The 24,891-nt window shown below is 39.8% G+C and overlaps 1 protein-coding gene across 40 annotated transcripts in view; it reads right to left on the bottom strand.

The window, feature by feature from the left end:
• Positions 1-625: 625 nt before the first annotated feature.
• clasp1a (cytoplasmic linker associated protein 1a) overlaps positions 626-24,891 on the bottom strand; it is a 105,619-nt gene continuing 81,353 nt past the window's right edge. For 20 of the 40 annotated variants that reach the window (XM_031278456.2, XM_031278459.2, XM_031278465.2 and 17 more), the window contains 17 exons: positions 23,927-23,990; positions 23,756-23,758; positions 23,467-23,630; positions 21,478-21,556; positions 21,214-21,357; positions 18,910-19,005; positions 15,966-16,115; positions 14,845-14,951; positions 13,808-13,933; positions 13,253-13,400; positions 11,215-11,461; positions 9,729-9,785; positions 7,984-8,177; positions 7,255-7,383; positions 6,047-6,253; positions 5,328-5,444; positions 626-3,365 (listed from right to left, as the gene is read on the bottom strand). In XM_031278456.2, coding sequence (XP_031134316.1) covers positions 3,279-3,365; positions 5,328-5,444; positions 6,047-6,253; positions 7,255-7,383; positions 7,984-8,177; positions 9,729-9,785; positions 11,215-11,461; positions 13,253-13,400; positions 13,808-13,933; positions 14,845-14,951; positions 15,966-16,115; positions 18,910-19,005; positions 21,214-21,357; positions 21,478-21,556; positions 23,467-23,630; positions 23,756-23,758; positions 23,927-23,990 — 2,119 coding nt within the window. In that variant the 3' untranslated portion in view covers positions 626-3,278. The remainder of the gene's footprint in view (positions 3,366-5,327; positions 5,445-6,046; positions 6,254-7,254; positions 7,384-7,983; positions 8,178-9,728; positions 9,786-11,214; positions 11,462-13,252; positions 13,401-13,807; positions 13,934-14,844; positions 14,952-15,965; positions 16,116-18,909; positions 19,006-21,213; positions 21,358-21,477; positions 21,557-23,466; positions 23,631-23,755; positions 23,759-23,926; positions 23,991-24,891) is intronic. The other 20 variants (XM_031278473.2, XM_031278475.2, XM_031278482.2 and 17 more) reach the window with 9 other exon arrangements.

The following is a 24,891-nucleotide window of genomic DNA, read 5'->3' as shown; positions in this document are numbered from 1 at the left end:
ACTTTCACTTCAGATATTTGTATTCACAAATATGGGGTCGAGTAATGTGACAGCAAACTGAACTAGCACTGCAGAAGATGCAGAGAGACTTCTTTCATCTTTCATCAACCTGCACCTCGCTGAACGCTGTGTGTAGTGTGTGCGTAGCGACCGGGCCCAAATGCTCTGCTTTACACTAACGCCAGTATCCTCCCTTCACCACACATTTAAGACAAATATAAGTAGCCTATTTTATTTTGTCCTTTTTGCTTTGGTCAACTTTTGTGATCCAGGCTTAGATCCCTGATGTGAAAGCCCCTTTATTGCTTTATATTCCATTATATTTTGGATATATTTTGGATGTCATCTGTGTTTTTCTTCTCATAGGATAAATAAAGGTTTTCCCACCATAAATTGGTGCATAAAAATGTCAGAATGTAGGAAATGAAGTCTTTGATGCTCAAAATAACCCTGGGGGAGGACACCCAGACCATATACGTATATATATATATATATATATATATATATACTGTACCACATAAGTATATATTATGTGGTACAGTATACCCACTACAATACATTAGACTACACCACTGTGTGTAAGCAATTGTGAAATCTGAGATGAAGAAGCAGAAAACCTTTCAGATCAGTTCTTAGGCTGTTTATTTCTAGAGCAAACAATTTCTTTACATTGTTGCAAACCTATCACAGGTGGAAGTTAACAACTGTACAGTTTATTATGAGAACAAAATCAAATAAAATATATAAATACAGGTATGAATATTACATGACCGATTGAGACAAAACAAAGACTGTAGTGTACTGTAGAACATGCATAGTGAACAGTTTGCAAGGAATACCATGTAGTCTGTTTCAAGGACCAGTAATGTGATAACATATGCTAGCGACCGGTAGTTTGCGGATTGGTGAACTTTGCTCTTATGCCATGTCTGGATTTGCGTTAATTGGCCTGAAAACAAAAAACTACAATGTGGGCTGATTGATGGTCTGAAAGTGTTGAGGGAATTCAGGGGAAAGTAGAGTAAGGTAGAGTGCAGACAGCCATATTACAGAGTTTACAGGGCTGCATGTTGCTGAAATCATTTTCAGTACCAATACTTAAAAGCTCATTTATAACACATACTGTACATTCATTTACTTAAATAACCACAGTTGGCCCACTCGCAGTGGATTCCCCTGAATGAAAACACCACTCAACTAAAACAGTGAGTCCCAAATTGTCCATCCAAGGATTCAGGCCGTCCCCAGGTGAGATCCTTATTATTATGATGATTCATTTGCTAGAAATTAGCAAATGAGACAACAGAATTTTAAAGGCATAATGAGTCTGAACCCTTCCTACAGTAGATGAACTGTATCACTATGAATTTTGGTTCATGATGAATAGTTAATTAAAAAAAATCTAATCAGATGAGGGAAACCTTTCCCAATCAGGGATCCATTGGCTGGACTCGGATCTCTGAGGTGTAAACTATGGGAACCCATCAACTTAAAGAGAGATCCTGTTGCAAGATCCAACTTTTTTTTTTAAAGCTTCTTGATACCTCAAACTTAACACTGAAATCAAAACAATCACAGCCGTGCGCAGAGGTATGACTTCTCAATACATGGTTGTGGTCAACAGTTGTTGCTTCACTTTGTACCTTTTACATATGAGTGTGGCGAATGGTACTAGCTCCTCTACCAAAACATTCAATCAGAGACGAGTCATCTGATGATGTCACAAGTAAACTTTAACAGCCAAAAACCTGGGCCCTTCAAAACAGCAAGTTGGCATATGCTACAGGTTACAGGCAAGCTTGTAACATGCAGAAAAAGTGAGAAAGCCAACCTGTTCACTTTTCTTTCTTTTTTTCATTGACATTATGTAAAAGTTTGCGAAGCAGTGGTCAAAAAGTGTATGTACAAAATACCTTTATTTGTAGATTTGTGGGGTTATTGCAGAAGCTGTGGTTATGTGAAAGGGAAACTGAAGGAGATCAGAAGAAAAAACTAATACTGTATTTGCATCATCACAGGTCAAGAACACTGCCGGGCTCCGTTTCTTCTGCAGATTCACATTTTTTTTTGAGAGCCGAGAGTTACAGTGCTGTACTCTCTGCAGTCTCAGTCAACTAACATCAGTGAGTGTAAAGTGAATAAGGCCTGGTAATGTCTTTTTTGACTGTCCCGGATCGCTGGTCTCCCTCACAACTTCAAGCAGGGAAAACATGTGCAGTATTTACAAAGGACTTGTGACTCGACTGAGCAGCAACCTTTAGAGATTTACATGCCACAACCAATAGGCAACCGTTTGTGAAAGCACTGCTTTTGAACTTAATGCAGACAGTTCAGTGAGAAAATACAGGCAACACAACTTTGCCTGTCAGCTTCTACCGATTGTGAATTTCAAGACAAATTGGAACTTTGTGACATGTAACAGCCATTTCATCTTCTGTACCTCAAAATAAAGACCTGCACTACATTTAAAGGATTGTCAATTCTGTAGCTGATAAGTTTATCTTTTGGCAGCTTGTTACTGTGTTGAGTGTAACAACATTTTTGTGAAAAGGGGATTCAATTGATTAAGCCACTCTTAATTACAAATTAGCATTAAAAAAAAGACTACAAATCAATGCACAGGCTTCTACGAGCCACCAAAACGATCAATTAACTTAAAACATGAACAAAAAATTGTCATACAGTACTCTTTTTTTCTGTCACATTGTTCCCTTAGACATTTCATTATTTCTTTTTCATACAATATTTGGTTTTGATGCTCCCCAAACCAGAATTTATCCCCAAACCTACGGGCTTATTGCCATCACTCGGCCAGCCAAATGACATTTCATCCCAATCACAAATCTCTCCACTCTGATCATGAATATTTCACCGCATCATGTATAAACTGTTTAATCTATCAAATTTGGAGGCTCAAGGAGAAACAGGCTGCAACAGACAGAAGGGGGTGGGGAGGTTGTGGGAACAGTGGAGGAAGAGAAAGTGCATTCCCTGTGTCTAGAAAAATGTGTTGATTCCCTCCCCATCAGTCTAAACCCAATCCACAGTTACATTCAAACGTTTCTAGAGCAAAAAGGTGAGGAGGAGGAATTAAATGACAAGTAGGATCTCCTCGACACAGGAGGAAAGCGCAGTGGAGCTCGAGTTATGATGAGGAGGAAGAGGAGGGGTGGGGGGGTGGGGGCTCAGAGACGGAGAAGTCTGAACGAAGGGCGGCTATGCCATGGAAATCTTCCAACGCCGTGCATCCACAGGGTTTCCATAGAAACCTCCCTCCATTAGCTGTGAGAGGAGACGTCCGAGGAACTGCTGCTATTGCTGTTGGTCGTCTGGGCTCGCTTGATGTACAGGTTCAGTAACTTCATCTGCAAACAGGCAAAGACAAGACATATTCATCTTTTCCTCAGCACAGTGCAAGTATGGATGTCACACCTGACATCCCTTTCAGGTCTCAATATAGTTATTTCAAACCTTCATTTTGAAGAAGCAAGACTTCTTTATCATGTTTTAAACTGGCCGTCAGAAAGCAAAAGGTTCCCTTCATCATGTACACTAGTAGTTCTCAAACAGTTTGGCTGGTGACACTTTAAAGTGACACAATGAGCACTTGGGACATAAAACAATCAGCGCCACAATATGCAACCAAGGGCTGAAATGCTAACAAAGTGCCTGCCGCTAGCTAAAAACATTAAAACGTGTCAAAGGATTATTTTTTAGCAACTAATGTCTACCAGAGAGGACAAGTTAGCCGTTAGTAAACTAATGTTAGCTATTTGTTAGCAAGCTAATAGTCTTGCATTGTCAGACCTTCCTCCACAGCGCTGTGAAGGAGGGTCTGGCTAGTCCACACAGCATTCCTGGATAGGTGAAAAACGTGCTCTGGTTTATTGGCATTTCTTCAAACCAATCACAATCGTCATGGGGGGCTCTAAGTGCCGGACGGAGCCACGGTGCCTCTGCAAAATAGCCTCGGGAAGGAACTTGTTTTGGTGGAACGTGTACGTTCAAAAGTAGTTTTAGTCGTGCAACAGAAAACTCAGATTGGACAGATAGTCTAGCTAGCTGTCTGGATTTACCCTGCAGAGATAGATAGATAGACATAGTCCTCACAAATCCACCAGAGGTTAGAACGCCAACACAAAGAAAGAGGAAGGGGACGGACATCCAGCAGAAAAGAGGGACATCCGGCGGAATTTCCGGCGGCACCTGAACAATCCCGGAAGTGGAACGTTGTGGATATAGACTAGCAAGCTAAGGCACTTGCTAACATAATGCTGCATAGTATTCTAATTTATTCACATTCCACTATAACACAACTTGCATGCTGTGTAAAAAATGTTTTATCTTAACTTCATTTAACTAAATAAGAACCATATGAGTGTGAGGATCCCAGTGTTTCCATTCTTCCTGGTGATTCCTCACTTCTTATTGCTTCTATCCACTTCCGTCTCCTTAAAAGGCAAAACAATTTAAGTGCAGCAGCTTATGAAAACTTAGTTCTGGGTTGTTTCCCCTGTTGGCATTTTTCTGTTGTTTGCTAGCAGACGGAATTGACGAGGAGGCCCCTTTACACATACGTCAATGTAGAGAGGAGAACTGTTTTCTGCTCCGGTGTGGGAGGGTCTTAATTGCGCTCTGTCTCTATGAAAATAAAGACATTGCTGCCATGTTCGACAATAATGAGAAACCAACATCATAATCTCTTTCAAACACACGGCTGATGTTATCAGATGTGCAGAAGAGGCCATTCAAATTCCTACATCATTCAATCCAAAAAAATATTTATTATTGATATTGGCAACATTTGCAATGACTTGATGTGTGCTTTGGATGAACTGCTGTGGTCTATGTTCATTTGTATAATCTTAAATCTGTACATTTCTACTCCTATCCTATCTGGACCTCACAACATCAGTGGTTATGAGAGGAAAAATCTGCTATATTTTGGGATTATTTGGTCCAGTCTAAATGTTTGTTTGTAATATGAGAATGTGACTGTACTCCCTCAGTCGATACTGTCTGTATCAGAACCGGCTGTCCAACAGATCACAGGGCAGGGCCCCTGCATTCACCTGGCCCTCAGACCTCAACCCTTACATAACCCAGGGACACATGTAGTCAAAGTAGGCCAAATATGACCCTGTGCTTTATAACTGGACAACCGGCTGAGACCTGCTAAGGAATAACAACATGGGAAGATGATAAGACTCTGCATCTGTGGAAGAGTGTGTGTGTGTGTGTGTGTGTGTGTGTGTGTGTGTGTGTGTGTGTGTGTGTGTGTGTGTAAGTGAAAATGCATACATGCAAAGAAATGCCACAGTCATTACCTTGCTGCCTGTGAGCTGTGCCAGGTGGGGTTTGAGATCCTCGCCAATCACAGAGTAGATGGCCACCAGACAGAACACGCTGGCCTTGCGAACGCTGCTCTCTGTGTTGTCATAGCCCTGCAGGGAAACAAGGCAGTGACACACACACATGTGCACGCACGCACACACGCACGCGCACACACACACACACACACACACACACACACACACACACACACACACACACACACACACACACACACACACGGGGTCAGCAGGAACGTTGGAGGAGTTGCAAAGAGTGCAGAGTACATGCCAGCATTTCCAGGGACAAATAAGGCAAATAGTTCCCAGTGTCCTAATATGAACCTTATCTAAACATGCCTTTTTGGAGCTGACAAGGATGTCTCTGCTCTGCCTGTCCCCAAAAACTCTTGTGTTATTTAATCCATGTGAATTAGGAAAAGCATTAAACACTGTTGTCTGGCAAACAATGCTCATCTAATATAGTTGTCTTAAAAGTGTTTTTGTTTATCATTTTTGTGAGCTCTATCACACTTTGAGGCTGTCAAAATGTCCAATGAGAAATAAAGAAAACAACTATTTCAAGTTTTTTTGAGCAACTAATAAATCTAATCCGTAAAAATGTGTAACTATAACACAGTCTGGATATTTCTTTGAAAACTCTTGCTGTGTCTGAACTAACAGCTGCTTGTAAGGTGTTAGCGTCAGACGCAGACCTGCAGGAGTCCAGGGATGATGTCAGGCAGCAGCTGCAGTAAGGAGTCCTTGGCGATGCGTTCAATGACTTTGGTTTGCATCTTGATGGCAGCCAGGTTGATGGGGTAGTCGGCTGTCTGCACAATGGGGCACAGCACCTTGATGCACTGCTCCGGGTGGATGGAGCCGGCCAGGGTGGATGCCGCCTCCTCGGCCGCACGCACAACCTGAAAGCACATTAACACGTATTCATTAAGATCGATAAGAATGTTTTCACATCACAACTGTTTACTTGTACAAACCTTTTAACAGACTTTAAAATTGAAAGTACTTTCTCTACTGGAAAATGACATATACAGTACACAGAATGTGTAACATTTTGTACAACAATAATTATAGGCAATAATAATACAGTTATATAACATTCCAATTTCAAAAATATCTCTCTTCAGATCAAAAAGCCATTATTTGGGCAAGGTGAAAACCCAAAAGGTCTATTCTGGCTCATCACACCTGCAATGGGTCTCTATTGATAATCAGATTGTCTTAATAATGAGGGTACTTTGAAGCCTATTAAAACTGACAATTATTAAGCTTTTGAACTCTAGGTTGTTTTATATATCTTAGACATGCCATACACAGGCATGTGTGTAGTGCTACACACATTCTATAAAACCTTTCAAGGTAAAAAATAAAGTGTTTTTCAATTTGAAAGTTTTCCCACCCTTTGTGTTTTCATGGTAGTTTATGAATAGATGGAGGAAGATGTCATTTTCTCAGTACTGTCCAAAAAGGTTTTTATGTAAATGTACAATATGGAGAGGCTGTGGCCCCCTCTATTTAAAGCTGCACAGATATTTTCTTTTACAGTATATTAACAATGGATCAAATGTGTAATGTGAAAGGGATCCCTTGTAGTGGTGAACCGACCGAGAATTATCGCCACAGACAGTATTTCCTTCAGGAGTTAGAAGAGACCAAAACAGATCTAAAAGTAGAGTGAATACTGGACAAACACAACTCCAATAAATGCTAATGTTGCTCCGTATCTGTCCGATGTATACGGGTAAATAGGCAACAGTCTGCTAACACATATGCATTATATCTCAATGGACCGTTTCAGCTTGTTCTGCCGTCTCCAAGGGAAAAAGGAAATTAATTAACGCAGCTTCAAAAGACTGCAATGTATTGTAATCTCCAATTGTTTTTTCATGTGGGAGCTGTGTACCTCCTTGTGAGTGTCTTTGTGAGCCTCCAGGGTCTTCATGATGGTTAGCTCAGCATAGTTTTTGAAGCGGGCCGGCTGGTTCCTCAGAATTTCTTTCAGCAAACGCAGGGCCAGGGCTCGGATGGTGTGCTGGAGGGAAAAGTAGCATGGGCAATCAGTTGAAAAGCACTGTGAGAATCAATATCCTCCACACACACAAACATTCACACAACATTTAACGTATGAAGGATAGTAGAGATGGTCCGCTACTATTTTTTTCTTCCTGATACCGATTCTAATACCTGAACTTGCGTAACAGCCGATACCTAGTACCGATCCGATACCAGTGTACATGTGTTTTCTTATGTTTTAACAGCTGTTTACTACTATCTCTGTATGGATGTGATATGATTACTATCATTTTCATATGGCCTGGCTCAGGTTTAACTCTTTGTGAAACATGAACAAACACAAATAATGAATGCCATAGAACTTTCTTTATTTTCTATTCAGTTTGATAATAAGTCATAATGAAAAAAGAACGTAAATAATCTACTTAAAGTAGATTTTCTTCAGGGATAAATTTCGTGGAATGGGATCGGTACATAAACTCCAGTACTTGCTGATATTGATAACAAAATTTTAGGTGGTATCGGAGGCTTTTCCGATACAGGTATTGGTATCGGAACATCTCTACTGATTAGCAAAACTCTCACTCAGATTCACATGCAGAGCCATCAAATAACGTACATCTTTATCACCCAGTGTCTCCAGCAGGAGGAGCAGAATGGTTTTAAAGTGTTCATCCCACACAGCCAGGCTGTCTTCTCGTGTGATCTTCAGCAGTTCCACCAGAGCACATTTACGCTCCTCTGAACGCTCGTTGTGATTGGACAGCTCCTTCAGCAGGTCGGGTACCAGGTCGGAGTGGTCCTGACTGACTGCTAGCAGAGAGAGAAGGAGAGAAATAAGCTACTGACGTCTTGCCACGGCTCCAAAACAATCTAGCATCAGTTCAATGTGATCAAGACTAGTAGAAAAAACTCAACCAATGCTGTGGGAAAATTTTACCCGTTTCCAATGCAAATGAATAACTTGTAAAGCAATCTCTCTAAATTTCAAAATGGATGGTAAAACCATTCATATTTATTTTACATATATTACTTTTTTTTTATTATTTTTTATTCTCTTTTAAGACTGAATATAAAGTGGAATGACATGCCATGATGGAGACTGTAGTACATTCTGTGAGAAATACATCTCTGAATGAAAGGCCAAGTTAACAGCTAAGTACGCTATTATGGCCTAGGTGTCCTCAATGCATTTAGCTGCTGCCCCCTTCCACAGCAGGAGGGAAACAGACGGGAATTAGCATTGTGATATCTGGTGAAATACATTTATTGGTACACTGCCCCTGATTTAAATAAGCCAATAAATGAATGAAAATGATTAGCTTTGGTGTCTCCCCTTAAGTCTAAATAAATGCCATTATTTATTATTTACAAGTATGTTAAAGAGAGATGGATCTCTCTGCCCTTTCAGCCGCTGCCTTTCCTTTCCTCTGACTGCTGCTCTGAATCTAAAATCTAGAATCGATTGCATCTCCTTGGGTTCCCAGATGTTAACACTGAATTTGATACATTACATTTTGCAGCCAAATTTGGCCTTACTGAATTTGAGCCAGTTGAAAATATATTAGTTGAATTTTACACATTGTATTTTGCATTTGAATTTGGATTGAATTTTTTTACATTGAATTTTTGATTCTGAATATGTGAACTTAGAAAAAATAAAGGTGAAAATGAGTTGTTGAAAATTTGAAGATCAAAATTCAGAGGCAGAAATTTCAGATACATTATTTCAATGCATAAATATTCAGTTCTAGAAATTCAATTCAATCTTTTTAATTTCAAAATCCGATGAAACTGATTTACTTCCATAAACAAATCATTTAATTATTTAAAGGGCTTAACGTGTGACTATAAAAGTCAAAGTTGGCATATAAATATATATAATATGTGAGGTTATTCATTTAATTTTGGCAACGGTTGTCCGTGTCAGGTTGGATAAAAATGTACTTGTGGCCTTTATCTCTGTGCTATAGGTGTTAGTGTGAATAAGCTAAGATCATGTTCTGCAGCAACAGGTGTGTAGATATTTAATTGCTGAGAATATGTTATTCATTATTGACTTTAAAAAAGTATCACACATACTACCACAAACATTCAGTCCATTACAGAGAATGCCACAACCATTAGTTAAAGCATCAGCCTGTCAGCTAGTTCTGCACTAACAGCAGGCCAGGTGGGATTTAGTGAACACAGAGGTACTCAGTGGAGTTAAAAGATGTTAGAGGACCATGGAATAATGGTGATGGGAATTGAGCTGGTTGCATAATGCAAACACACAGAAAGGGTGAGTGGAGTGAAGTGCAGTCAGTAAATCAGTCAAACAGTCATCAAGTCTGTCAGTCAGGGCAGGGGAGGCATGTTTACCAGGAGCAAAGACCTTGGGGAGCGTCATCTTGTTTTCACCACTTTCCTGCCGTCGGCCTGGAGAGGGAAGGGGGGTGGAGGAGGGATGAAGGTGGAGGCGGGGGTGGGGAGATGAGGGACAGGAGGGGGAGCAGGAGGGGGCAGAGCAAAGGATGTGATGATGACAACAACAACAACAACAGCTAACACACAGACTGCAGCTGCTCTGTTGTACCACAGGCCACACTCACACACCTGTGTCTCTGGTAAACTTAATGCAGAGAACGCTTCACCTCGTTGTTGTGTATCTTCAAATATCTATCTAATCTATCAAAAAACGGAGACCGTTTTTTAAAATAGATTATTTTTCCCTAGAATCAATATTTTTTTTATTTTTTTTAACAATGATTCACCTTAATATTTTCTGTTTAAAAATCATATCCAGCCAAACAGAGTGAAAAAAGACAATTCGGAAAATACACTTTATGTACTTTACAAATGAAATAAATGTCAGACTGACTGACATGTGCATTATTAATAGAAAATAGAAATGATATTGTCTCTAGGAGAGTATTATTCAACTTTTGTTTTTGTTAATAAAGGAAAAGAAAACCGTAATACTCAATACTATTGAATCTCAATAAATGAAAATCGCAATACAAATGGAATCGGCACCCATGTATCGCGACAAAATCGAATCGGGACAAAAGCATATCGTCCCAGCCCTATTGTGTCAACGTTTAGCCAAATAATCCCAGGATAAAGTCAAAGCTGACTACAAAGAATTATTGCCACGAATGTGATTGAGGTCATGTCTTGTTTTAGGTCTCAACATCACTGACAGCAGTAGTATACAGGGGGTCTTCCTTTATGTTATCCAAACGACATGACACATTACACATGGATGACACAGATGCACTAGGCGACACAACTCCTTCTCCTTCCCGTGACAACCTTTTCACTTTCTTTCATCAGAACTATGAAAGGCAGCAAAGAAAAATAAAAATGTTCTCAAAAATCACAAAATAAATCATGTTTTCTTCGCTTATTAAAGATCTGAAAGCTTAAAAGTATGAAACAGTGTGACTCTTTGTAGTAAGCATATACTGTAAGGCATTGGATAAATGAATGTTAATGAGAAATAAACATTTCATTTTCATATCTGAGCATCTCAGTTGTACATGGGAAGACTTTTCAAAAGAAAATGTAATAAACATTCTAGTGTTGTTTATGAAGGTGCTTCAATAGCATATGTGACACATTTTGCATAGTGCAGTTGTATGAGTTCTGAGAATTATGTCTTTGATTGTGTTTGTTGAAGCTGCAGTTTGAGGAGTGTGTGCAACACTGTTTTAGCACATTTTGTGCATGTTGAGATGTGAAATGTGTGTGATGTGTAAGTAGGGTTCGATCGAAAGTGTGCAAGAGACAACACAACCATCAAATAAGAGAGCTTCTAAAACTCTAAATGTATGTGCTTCGCTGTCTAATCATCACGTGAACTCACAGTCGCGGAACTGCTCCACGTCATCGTCAAACACAGCCTCCTTCAGGGCGCTCTTGTCATATGTGCAGATGGTTTCTCCGTAGCCATAAGGAGCGAACTCACGGCCCCGCGGCCCAGAGAAGGAGCGGGGAGATGGCGTATTAAGGAGGGAAGTCTTGTTGTCCAAGGCGGTGCGACCCCCTTCCACCATGTCTAAGCCAAGGCGGGCGTCAGAGCCAGGAGAGGACGCTACGCCCTCTCTACCTGCCTGTAAGATGGGAGGAGGGACAATATGAGACAGGACTCTGAGTTTTGTTTTTTTTTTCTTTGGGAGCACCTGCAGCTTTCAAATTATTTGCCATCACATAACAAGGGCTCTAGGGTTCAGCTCTGGATCTGAAGATACTCTTCGTGCCTCCAAAAGCCTTCCCTGCCTCTCTCATACCTATTCTGCTGGCCTGACTCCAAAATCCTAAATTTGGCCGCAAAGGTTGTGAGGCGTCAGCAGTCTCAGTTAGGCAAATCAAGTGGGTTTCATCCAAAGTTTCAGTCTTTTAAGTTAAAATTCCCTCTATGTGTTTCCATGGACAGCGGTTCCTTAATAGGATGTGGTTATGGGATAGTAAAACGAAAGAGGTACTAATAACACTGAAACTTTGGAAGATACCCACTTGATTTGATTAACTCACACAGTAGAAGCCTCAAATTAGCTTCAGATAAACTTTGGAATACATTTTTGCACTGTGCTGTGGAATTTGTCCCCATCACTTACATTGAAAGTGCATTAGAAAGAGATCTCTTAAAGTGCTCATATTATGCTTTTTGGCTTTTTCACTTTCCTTTATTGTGTTACATACCTTTTTTGTGGACATTATAGGTTTACAAAGTGAAAAAGCCAAAACCAAACCATCTCCAACAGAAAACACTGTTCACAAACTGCTCCAAACAGCTCTGTTGTAGTCCAGCCTTTACTTCCATGACGAACGTGCGTCACTTTGTAACACACGTTATAATGCTCGCCTAGCTGCTAGCGTGGCACTCCCTCATGCTCTGCAACTGACAAGCTAGCTTGTCAGTTGCAGAGTACTTACTGCGCATGTGCGACTCCCAACAAAGATGGAATAGAAGTGAGATGCCTCACTCTGTAGCTAAAACAGAGAGCTCAACACACAGGGTGAAAAGAGGAGCTGCAGCAATGTGCAGTACAACAAAAATATGGTGTTTTCTGAAAATTAAACCACATAAACCTATTCTGGTACAACCTCTAAATACAATTATGAACCTGAAAATGAGCATAATATCAGCACTTTAAAGCAGCCATATTATGCTCATTTTCAGGTTCATAATTGTATTTTAAGGTTGTACCAGAATAGGTTTACATGGTTTAATTTTCAAAAAACACCATATTTTTGTTGTACTGCACCGCTCTCTCTCACTGCTGCAGATCCTCTTTTCACCTGGTCTCTGTTTTAGCTACAGAGTGAGACCTCTTTTCTTCTTCTTCTTCTGTACTATCTTTGATTGCACTGCACATGCCCAGTAGCTCAGATGTAGATCATGTCAGCTAGCTAGCTCCATAGACAGTAAAAGAAAGGCTGTTTCTACAACTTCGGTCAGTTACAAGGCAGGATTAGCTGGGAGACTTCTAAATGAGGGCGCACATGTAAGTAGTTCTTTTGTAGATTATGGTGAACTTGTGTGTGTTGTAGCAGTGCTTTGCTACTGAGAACGAGGTAGCATGCTAGCGTTAGCATGCTAGCGTTAGCATGCTAACGCTACGAGCTAATGGTTGCGGTTAGCCTGCTCGTTTCGGCTTGTGACGTCACAAGCCGTGCCGATTTTGAACAGCTCACCCAGAGACTGAAGGCAGGACACATTCAGAAACCGTATCTCACTCTAAACAGACTGATTTCAACATGATGATTTCTTTTTGTTGTTGTTAAAAGGTATGCGGGTGCAACACTGTACTGTTGGATAGAGGCTGGAAACTCTTAATGTCATTTTTCAAGCAGGAATATTCAGGAAGACGCTGCTATGAAAACTCTTCTCTTTGACTTACGGCATCATCCCTCTTGCCCTCCTGTCTGATTGGCTCATTCAGGTCCTCCTGGCTCCGGTAGCTGAAGCTCTGGATGGCCTCGGTGACACCGCGCAGCGAGCTGTAGATCTCTTCCGAGTTCATGTTCTCAGTGTCATACTCCATCATGCTACCAGACACACAGACACAGAAAGAAATCCACACGGAATGTCTATGAAATGCATATCTGACGAGGATACACAAGCATGCATTTGTTTTGCCACCATGCAAAGTGCTTTAGCGCTGCTTATGTTAGAAACATTAGTTTGAAAAAGGGAAAGGTCAGGCGTAAGTAATTTTACTGTCTACTACTTTGAAGTGGCCACACACCACAGCATTAACCACGCCTTAGAGCCATGTAAATTGATATTTTCATTTGATTAGAGATGATGGAGTAATATGCATTCAGTAAGAAATGTACATATAAGAAAACTGAAAGAAACGCTCTGTGTTTTGAAAAAAGGAAAATTGGATACGGATCAGTGTCTGGCTTCTTTGCGGGAATAATGGCCTTTGTGTCTCAGCCCGCCTCATTACCTGGGTGAATATGCTCTGCGAAGGACCCTTAGGGAGGGGGCGGCAGGGGTGGAGTGGGGCGGAGGAGGAGGAGGAGGGGCAGGGGGATGCTTTGACAGTCCGTCGACACCCCAACCCCATAACCGACTGTTGCCACAGCGCAGCCAGGAGGGAGGGAAGGATGGACAGACAGGAATGAGAGAGTGGGGCAAGGCAGATGGAAAACAAGAACAAGTGGAGACCCCAAGACGAGACAAGAGAAGGGAGGAGAAAGAGAAAAACAAGTGTGCAGAAAGAGAAAAGACAAAAAGAAACTAGTCTGAGCTTTAAGGTTAATTAAAAGTGTTGAAAGTTGAAAGTGTTAATTTTAAGGAGAGAATTGGAAAGTAGCAGAATCCCATACATTAACGAATAATTCTGCCCATCATTAGTGATAGGCCATTTTCCATATGCTTTAGCCAGAATGATCACAACATGAAGTCTACTTTTAGGTTCAATTACAGACAGGAAATGCAATAGCTCCATTATCTGTGTTTATGGGCTTCTGCTTGCAGGTAAAAAGACTGTTCAGTGCCTCAGGTGAATGAACTGCTCAGTCAGAGAGAATTCAACTTTTAGGGAACCATTATTATCAGGCATTACACCGGCTCCATTACAAAATAAAAAGCAAAAAATGTTTTTATATATAAGCAGCCCTATATGGGACAACATCAAAGAGCCAGGTTATCAAATGCTTTACAGCACCAATTGTGTCTAAGGTAGTAAATATTTTATTAATCAGCCAAGTGGGTAAGAGGTGAAGTTGTTTTTTATCTGTGGGGGAAAAAAAGATTTGGCTTCTTTATTTCTACCCAAAAATACTTGGGGAAAGTTCTAACCTCTCTGAGCAACTCACACAGTATCATGCTCCTGCCAACCCACCGGTTAGGTATCGTTAGTTGGACCACAAAAGATGGATCAGGACAGCAGCAGAATCCGAATGGTTAAACCACAGCCATGCATTAGGACAGGAGGTGTGTTGTAGACAACAGTTTAATAACAGGTGGGTGATTAGCTACCTTGGAGACAGTCCTCCGTGGGAACAGTTTGTAGGGGAGGTGAGGGGGCTGGTTCTGCTGGGGGTGTGGCGTGTCGGTGTCCGGCCAATAGTGTTGCTCGGAGACCCCTGTAAGACAAGGAAGTAATGTATATGTGGCAACGCTTGTGTCTGATGGTTCTACTTATCTACAAAACACCTGGCACGGTGTTTAGAGCTGCACAATATGAGGAAAATAGGCAATATGCAATTTGACTTGCGAAAAATAAACAACAAATAAACAAATATTAAAGTGTACTCAGTTCTGCTGCTTTCAGTTTTTCTGCTAAAATACAACAAAATGCTTGTTGAATAAAAATTTAAAAATCTTTTATTGAACATATTAAACATTGAACTGAAAACAAAAGGCACCATTAAAAAAAGAATGATAGTTATATTTTAAAGTGTAGTTTTGTAAAGGTACTCTCTTTCAACTAAAATAAATCTCTGAATGACTTTTGCTATATGTCGCAGTCTTTCGTAATGTGTTTTTTGCACCAACTGATATTGCGATGTTGTTAAAAAATGGTTTATTGTGCAGCCCTAATGATGTTCATGGGTTTTATCTGAGTCAGGCTTCTGTGTAAATGCCATTAGAGCTGATTAATTGGTTTTAGTCAATGTTTATGAACAAAAAGTTAAAATTCTCTGATTCCAGCTTCTGAAATGTAAATATGTTTTAGTTTCTTCACTCCTCTGTGACAGTAAACTGAATATATTTGAGTTGTGGACAAAACAAAACATTTGAGGCTTTGCAAAACACTGATTGACAATTTTTCACAATTTTCTGACATTTTATAGACCTGTCAACTAGTGATGGTCAAATGAAGCTTCGCAAACCACTGTCTTTATTTTCTGAGCTCACTAGATGGCGCTCTCTGTTCAAAGAAAAAGGTTAAAGGAATGGCAATTCAGTGTGTTTTCAACCCCAGAGTGCCATCTAGTGAGCTCAGAAAATAAAGACAGTGGTTCGCGAAGCTTCATTTGACCATCACTACTATCAACTATCCAGAAAATAATCAACAGATTAATGGACAATAAAAAAATAATCGTTAGTTGCAGCCCTAAATGCCATCTAATAGCACAGTGTTTGATTCCACCTACCACACTGCTGCCCGTATTGCTGGAGTTCTTCAGGTGGTTATGCAGCAGTTTGGTGGCTCCATCTTGGAAGGTTTTGGGGAGCGCCCCCAGCAGCATGGTGAACTCGGGGGTGTTAAGCTCAAACAGAGCGATCAGCACCACCTGGGCCGCCTGCAGGCAGCGGAGTACAACAGTTTAGGATGGAGGACACGGCAGCCTGGCTGTTCAGTTGGTTTCCTTGGTTCCACAAGTACCTTGACCATGTACTTCTAACAGAGTAAATCAGAAGAGCTGTACGACGTTTATAAAATATAAAAAAACACAGATAGTACAGGTTGTGACTGAATTATGAATTGTTTTGGTCAGCATTTGTAAAACCACAGAAGACCAGTCTGATGAAAAGGTTAACGTGACTAAAGGTCAAAACAATTCCGAAACCATGGAAACCAACTTTTCAGCTCCTCAGGGCACGTTTTTGGTCGACTCACATATGCATTAGCCTGTAGAAAGAAACTGTTAAAAGGTGAGAGTTCAAAGCTGCATTCAGTGGAAAAATAATAATGTATACAACTTCTCGAGGACATTGTTGGTATATCAATGTTGCAACATGCAAGTGAGTACAGATCAAACTGGAAGGGAGCTGTGGAAAATACTTGTTTGCTATTGTTGCTGGGGAACAGAAGTTTAACAATACTAAAGTGGTTTGGTTCATCACAAGCCATTATACTGTAACAAGACAGAAACTACAAGCAAAATTGGTCTGAAATGTTTACTCTCTGAGACATTTGAGGGATAACAATAAAATGTATGTGATATTAGCTACAGTAACTTCCTAACCCTTAGCTGCCTTTGTTTTCTTTTCTTTTTCTTAAACCTATATATTTGTTTTTACTTTTCTTGTTTCCTTTTGGCATAAATATATTTTGAGAATTGACAACAGGGTTCCCATCATGCTCTAGGTGACGTAAATGTGAAATATGATGTTGCAATGTGAGTCAATGAGTTAGCTTGGGGCTAACAAGTTATGGGTGTTTACAGTCATGTGAAAAAATAGGACACCCATGCTAAAGTTGACTAAAAAGAGGAATAAAAAATCATCTTTTGGAAATTGATCTTAATGCCTTAATTAAAAAAATGAGGAAAAATCGAACCTTTAAGGACACCAATTTTGTTTGTGAATGAATAATGTATCGTAAATAAATAAATGTTCTTCCTTAAAATACAGGGGGCATAAGTAAGTACACCCCTATGTTAAATTCCCATAGAGGCAGGCAGACTTTTATTTTTAAAGGCCAGTTATTTCATGGATCCAGGATACTATGCATCCTGATAAAGTTCCCTTGGCCTTTGGAATTAAAATAGCCCCACATCATCACATACCCTTCACCATATCCAGAGACTGACATGGTTTTATTTCAGTTAGCCTAATAGCTGGTTTGATTTGCACTGAGAGATGATTTTATGGAAAGTACCCCATGCCAATCTCTAGGTATGGTGAAGGGTATGTGATGATGTGGGGCTATTTTAATTCCAAAGGCCAAGGGAACTTTATCAGGATGCATAGTATCCTGGATCCATGAAATAACTGGCCTTTAAAAATAAAAATCTGCCTGCCTCTATGGGAATTTAACATAGGGGTGTACTTACTTATGCCCCCTGTATTTTAAGGAAGAACATTTATTTATTTACGATACATTATTCATTCACAAACAAAATTGGTGTCCTTAAAGGTTCGATTTGTCCTCATTTTTTTAATTAAGGCATTAAGATCAATTTCCAAAAGATGATTTTTTTATTCCTCTTTTTATTCAACTTTAGCATGGGTGTCCTAATTTTTTCACATGACTGTATATCTATTTACATTTTGGTGAATGTGCACTGTGAAAAGTCACACTTCATTAGCTAGCAGTAGTTCCTGATTGCTGTAAGCATGGTGTAAAGACGTCAATCACATGATTTATTTTGATACTAAAGAAAAATCTACATTTGATGATTGTGAGGTCATAAGAAACATTAAACACATTATAGCTACGAATGGAATGAGCCGGTCCAGCTGATTCCAACAGTGTGTGCGTCAAGTCTGAGTTGGGGGGGGGCTATATAGCCCTAGTATATATATAATATACCAGGGCTAGGCATTGCCTAAAACCTCACAATATGATATGTATCGTAATATGAAATTGTTGATTTTGAATAATAACCATGTCTGTTCACAGAATCCAAGCTGTTCATTTTTAGTCTGTAGAACAGCGATCGCACAACTTTAAACACTTAAGATTCAGGCCCAGAGGTATTAATAAATGCAAATAAAATATTCTTACATTTTTAATTAACATGCTTGAATGAATGTTTGTTTTGATGTGTGATGTGGATTGGCCTTTGCTGCCACCTATTAGCTTTATAGTGCACTGCACCATTGGTGATGTTTCTTTTTCTAAACTGCTGCCACAGCATTTGCTGCTGTATTGATACAGTAGCACAGCCCTAATACAATATATACTAATATTTGGAATCTCTCTTGTACAATAATATAAATGTTAACAACATGCAAGTATGCAGGTGGATGAGAGGTTGTTAAGGTGAGTGAAACAAACAAAATGTGTTAGGCACACAGTAGTAACAAAAACAGCATTCTTATCAAGGTTGAGCAATAACGTTGGCTTAAATGTCCATTCATACAAAGCAACGAGCATTTCCTATCATTTTGAAAAACACCAAGGTTAAACCTAAGTCTTTTGTAGTTGCACAACAAGCTGAATCTATTTGGTGAGTGATCAATTTGCAAGGCACAGAGTGATGTTTAGCTTGTTAACAGCAGAACAGCTAGAGCATAAACGATAGAGATGAGTGACAGATGCCACACTCGACTTTTCACTGTCTTGAAGGTGTTGGTTAGGCACCGGGCAGGCGGGGCATGGCGTGCTTATCGTGTCGTGTTGTGATTGGCTGTTGGAGCGGGCTCTACCTGCTTACACCTTTCTTCCTGGTTGCCCTCAGCGGACAGTAAGGCTGCAGTACTGGACCAACCAGCTAGCTCCTCGCTCACCCAGTTATGAAGGGTCTGGGGCACAGTGGCAAGGCAGAACGGGCATTACAGCATGACACAGGTCCTCCACCCTCACATACGGATGCAATACTAAACCAATCTTTCATAACAACCTAGCACAAACCTATACAGGGTGGATCAATCTTCCCAGATAATGGATATCTGTACTCAAACAAATCAAAGGGAGGATTGCTTTCAGCAGCAGACACAACTCTTCTATCCTCGTAGATTTATATTCCGCATACCTGGAGCTCAGGCACTGATTTAAAACTAGGTGAGGGTTTCATTTGGAAGAACAGCAGTGGAAAACCAAACAAAAGAGAGAACATATGACACATGTCAGACAAGGGGAAGATAATGGGCCGTCGACCCAAGGCCATCCACACGGAGAGTACTATTATCAGTTTACAACTGTCACTAAACAAACACTACATGCTGAAGAATTCAAATGACAAAAAGGTGAGGCGATATACACTACCGGTCAAAGGTTTGGGGTCACTTAGAAATTTCCATTCCACTCCATTACATACAAAATACCAGCTGAGATCAGTTGCATTGTTTTTTTAATCAGGACAACAGTTTTCAGATTACATTATGTGCTTACATAATTGCAAAAATGGTTCTCGATTGTTGTAGAAAGAAGTGGCTGATCTTTAAAGGTCCAATGTGTGGGAATTTCTCCCATCTAGCGTTGAGATCATATATCGCAATCAACTCTCTCGCGCCATGCAGTTCAAAGTACGTATTACAGCTACGGTAGCCTTCAAGCTTCAAAAAGCCGGTCTCTTGCTCTTTTTAATATCCTTTTTCTTTTTCTGGGCAAAGATAAGACTCCTGTTCCTGAAATTTGGATTTTGAATACGTGTGGTCCTCCATGTTTCCTTCTTCCTATGCTTCAAACTTGCCGTGGCTGGGAAGCTACGATACCCATTAGCAGCACCTGTGAGTTTAACATGTGACAGCGAAAACGTGAAAGGCGGAGCAGTATATCCTGTATGTCCCTTACCGGCTAACGTATTTCAAGATGGCGCATGAATATGGAGCGTCTACCCCAGTTCATGCAAGTGCAAATGTAAAAATTTCAAGCCAAAAGGACTACTTGGAATTCAATCAATCAATCAATCAATCAATCAATCAATCAATCAATCAATCAATCAATCAATCAACATTTATTTATATAGCACTTTACAGTAACCAACAGGTATCCAAAGTGCTTAACATCAGAATCAAGACTAAAACACACATCAAATTGAATTGATGGTGGTGGTAAATATTTATGAAAAAGGACAAGTCTGTGAACGGGCAACACAGATTTTGATAATGAACAACTAAACACGTTACACACTGGACCTTTAATGCAATATCTACATTGCCCATTATCAGCAACCATTCATCCAATGTTCCAAAGGCACATTATGTTTACTAATCTGATATCATTTTAAAAGGCTAACTGAGAAAACATTGGAGAACCCTTTTGCAATTATGTAAGCACATAATGTAATCTGAAAACTGCTGCCCTGATTAAAAAAATAATGCAACTGATCTCAGCTGGTATTCTGTCTATAATGGAGTGGAATGGAAATGTCTAAGTGACCCCAAACTTTTGACCGGTAGTGTAGATAAGATGCCACTGTCTGTCGAGTATATCCTCTGATTTGTCATGCAAAAATTATCTTAAAGAAGTGATGGATATGCTCTGCAATTAAATATTTGAAAATCAATTAACAATTCACATCTCATTTCACACTACATTGTGTAACTTCATACTAAACAAGTCTCCAAGCAATTAGTTTTGCAATAAGCTTGCTCATCCACTTGTAATGTTATTATAACAATTTAGTATGGCATACTTTCCTATGTAGATTACATATCCATACTAATTGGTGTTAAGACAAAAACAAAAAACACAAAAAATAAAATAAAAGATTGCTCTCATGTGAGATCTAATGTGTCCTCTTTTTATTTTTCATTGTGGGCCATGGTTGGTTTAGAACTGTGACACTGCACCATAAGGACTAAAGCATCCATTATGTCTTGTATCACACCGTGTTTGAACCTAAAACTAAAATATATTAATATTCTCTAGTCACTCCAATGCAATGCAACATATGCATCCTACTTAATATAAGAAAAGGGAATGAAGAAAGACCCACACATTATTCTGGAGGAAAAGGTTTTGTCCTTGTGAGTGCTGAATAACAGGACAAACCAATCATGGCCTACCTTCCTGACATCAGAACTTTTGGGTTCAGTGGTCCAGGTGATGATGCGAGATACAGCCAGGCGCGTCTCACTGGAGTTGACAAAGTCCGTCGGTTCCATTTGCCGAGCCAGGGACTCAATGTACTTCAAAATAGCCACCTTAACCTAAAGAGACAACAAACACTTAGTCCAATGTCTTAAAGTACAAAAAGTTGCATCAATCACACTTAGCAATCAATATCATCTTGCCTATGAATATAATCAGTCTTTCTGATTTCACTTTACTTTGAGATTAGGTGTCTGAGTCTGATCGACGATGAACCTCATCAGAATGTTGAACTGTTGGTCAAATGGGAAGGACTCCCTGAGAAAGAGACAGAAATTACAAGTTAACTTTTTCCACATGTACTGTGTATCCTACGCTGCAACATTGTTCAACAAGCTTTAGTTTATAAGATTCTACCAGCCAGCTCGATGATACGTCGACCACTATTTGAGCGGTTTAGGAAGTGTCTTTCAAACAGATCTCACTCAGGGTTTCTAATCCCAAAACAAACTGAGTGACAGAGAAGCACAACAACAGATTACATTCCATGAAATAGATTAATGGAAAACTAACTTCCAATAGTTAGATATGCCCCTTCATTCACTGGAAATGCACAACGGTCACTAACAGTGTTGTGACCAAGTCATCTTTGCTTAAGTCCCAAGTGAGTCTCTAAACATTTGGTCCAAGTCTCAAGCAAGTCTCAAGTTTTTTATTTTTTGGGGCAAATCAGCCAAGATAAAGCACTCTTACCTGTAGTATCCGGTCTTTAAAAGAGAAAAGACAAGGTATTAGTACCCCATCTAATAAAATGATTGGCTAGTTTGTATAACTAGTACAAAAAGTATGACTTTAATCTATATTATTGATATTCAGTGAAATGAATGTAATCAAAGCAAAAACAAATGATTACTTATTTATGTCATATTCTTGCTTTCAGCAGTTTGCTTTCTTCCTTCTTGCGTGACATTTTAAATCCAAAAGTGATTACTCGTGGCACAGGGGTTGTTATGGGTTTGGCATTTTGTTCTGTGTTGTCTTATTGTGGTGGTCTGTTTTGTATTATGTTCTGTTTCCTGTTTTATTTTGACGGTCTGGTTTTCTGTCTTGTCTTGTCTTGTTTTACTTCCTGTGTTTTCCCGCCCTTGTGATATCCTGATGTTTCTTACCTGTTTCCCAGCCCTTGTGTCACCTGCTTCTTGTTACCTCGTTACCCTGTTAATTTAGTCTTTGTCTTCCCCCTGTCCTGTGTCAGATCATTTTGTGTTTGTGCCTGGTCACTTTGTTCCTGTCAGTGTGTTTCGCTCTTGTGCCTGCATTCTGAATCTTCCCAACGGTCTTTTGTTCCTGTACGTTTTTTTCGCTGTTAGTTTGTTCCAGTCTCTGTTTTTGTTATCACCCTTTTCCTTGTGTTTTTTTCATCATTTTGGACATTAGTTTTTGCCTGCTTCATTTGACTCCTTGTGTTTGTTTTGCCTGCTGGATTTTTGGACTCCTTTTGTTTGTATTTACTCTTCGTTCTAATAAATCCTCAAGCTCAAACTTTTTCCTGCCTGATCTGCATTTGGGTCCACCTATTCCTTGCTCCACGCAACAGGGGTATTTAATTTTACGTGTTGCCATAGCGAGGAGTTTGACAATCATGACAATCGCATACCGGGGAGCTTTTTGAGTTATCCAATCATGACTCACAGTTTGCGCTGCTGCGTAGCATACTTGATAGTTAGACACAAACGTGACAACATTAAATTATATAATTTTATATTTAACAGCTAACATTCAAACTTATGAATACATACACGAGTCCTCATGCGTCAAGTCTCGAGTCATTAACTTACAAGTCCAAGTTGAGTCTCAAGCCATTTATTTTTTGGTAAGTCATCCACATCCCTGGTGACTAATCTTTGCCACCCCCTCCCTGTGACCTGAACAACCATGGCTGGCTTGCGTTGCACACCTTGAGACCTTCCTCCACAGCGCTGTGGAGGAGGATCTGGCTAGTCCACACAACATTCCGAGATGGGAGAAAAACGTGATCTGGTTTATTGGTATTTCTTTAAACCAATCCCAATCATCCTGGGCGGCGCTAAGCCCCGGACACAATGACGGTGCATTTGCAAAATAGCCTCGGGAAGGAACTTGTTTTGGTGGAACATGTGTACGTTCAAAAGTTAGAATGCCAACACAAAGAGAGCGGAAGTGGAACGTCGTTGATATAGACTACACACCTTGTGATATCCAGGGCCTTCTGGACTTTGGCCTGGACCGAGCCTAGCAGGTCGGCCCCCATCTTCTTCAGCAGCTGAGTGAGCAGGACAAAGAGCCAGTCCTGCAAGTCCTCCCTGTGTACTGTGACGAAGTCCACAAGAGTCTCCAGGAACATGCTGAACACCTGAAGCACAGTTCAAACATGTATTACACAACACTGCTTGATTTGACTTAAATCAGATTAAAGTGCTCATGTTCAGACAGATTTAGGTTCATGCCTGTAGAACTATGGATAAAAAACACACTTACCCTCTGTTAAATCCACAGCAAGGCAGACCATGCAACAAGAGACACTCCTTTAGTTTCAAGTCAGTCACAGGTCATCATCATCATTTACTGCTGACTGTATTTAGGATGCCATGCCGTTACACTAAAGTCATAATTAGTTGTGCTTCAGTTAGTACAAGTCATCTTCTTTACCTTGCTGTGTGGATCTGCAAACATCCTTGTGAAGATCTCACAAAGTCTCTTCAGCTCCACTCGGCTGCAGTGAACAAAAGTAGGTAAATTAGTTAAAATGTATTTATACAGACAAGTCACAAAGTGTTTTACAGGGGCGAGAAAACAAACAATACAGAGTGAGAACACAATACACAATCAGTATTACACAATATTGAACGCCTGTCTAAACAGGTATGTCTTTATCTGATTTAAAAAAAATCTCAAATAACTCAAACCGATTATCAAAATAGTTGGCGATGAATTTTACAGTCGACAACTAATCAATTCATCTTTGAAGCTGTATTTCAAGACGTGTTCCATCATTAAACATGGGATGAAAGGAAGTGATACCTTACAGTCACCACCAATTTTATATTTTAGCAATACAGAGAGAATCAAGCATGGGAATCTTGTAAAGAGTAACTAGACACAGGCAAAAATCTGGATTATGTTTGCCATCTTATTGTACCATTTAGAGCTATTAACCATTATATCATCTCCTAAACACAGAGTTACAGCCTTTGGTCACACTTGAGTGAGCTGGACATAGAACAAAATGCTCACATTTCCACTATGCCACTGTTCGCCACCTTAGCCAACATACATGAGCCCAATCCCACCTAGAGCTATAACAATCGCAAATTTTGCTGTACAATTAATTGTCTCATAATGAATTGCGATTAACAATATAATTGTCTCTTTCAGTCAAATTTGAAAATATTTATTTATGTATTTGTTTTTTAAACAAATAAAGTTTTGAATGAATCCCAGAATACATCTTTTAGTTACATCACTGTTATGTGACCCAGATAATGTAGTAACACAAACACACAGCCTTATGAAGTAAACCACACCCCTCTATCATCATAAAACATTGAATTTATTTCTTAAATGAGCATAAAACTGACAATTATCATAAACAGTTATACCCCTTGAGACCTTAG

The sequence above is a fragment of the Sander lucioperca genome, chromosome 8 (assembly GCF_008315115.2).
Source record: "Sander lucioperca isolate FBNREF2018 chromosome 8, SLUC_FBN_1.2, whole genome shotgun sequence".
NCBI classification, from domain to species: Eukaryota; Metazoa; Chordata; class Actinopteri; order Perciformes; family Percidae; genus Sander; species Sander lucioperca.
Note: the sequence above shows the minus strand (reverse complement) of the source record. Positions and strands in the feature narration are given on the sequence as shown.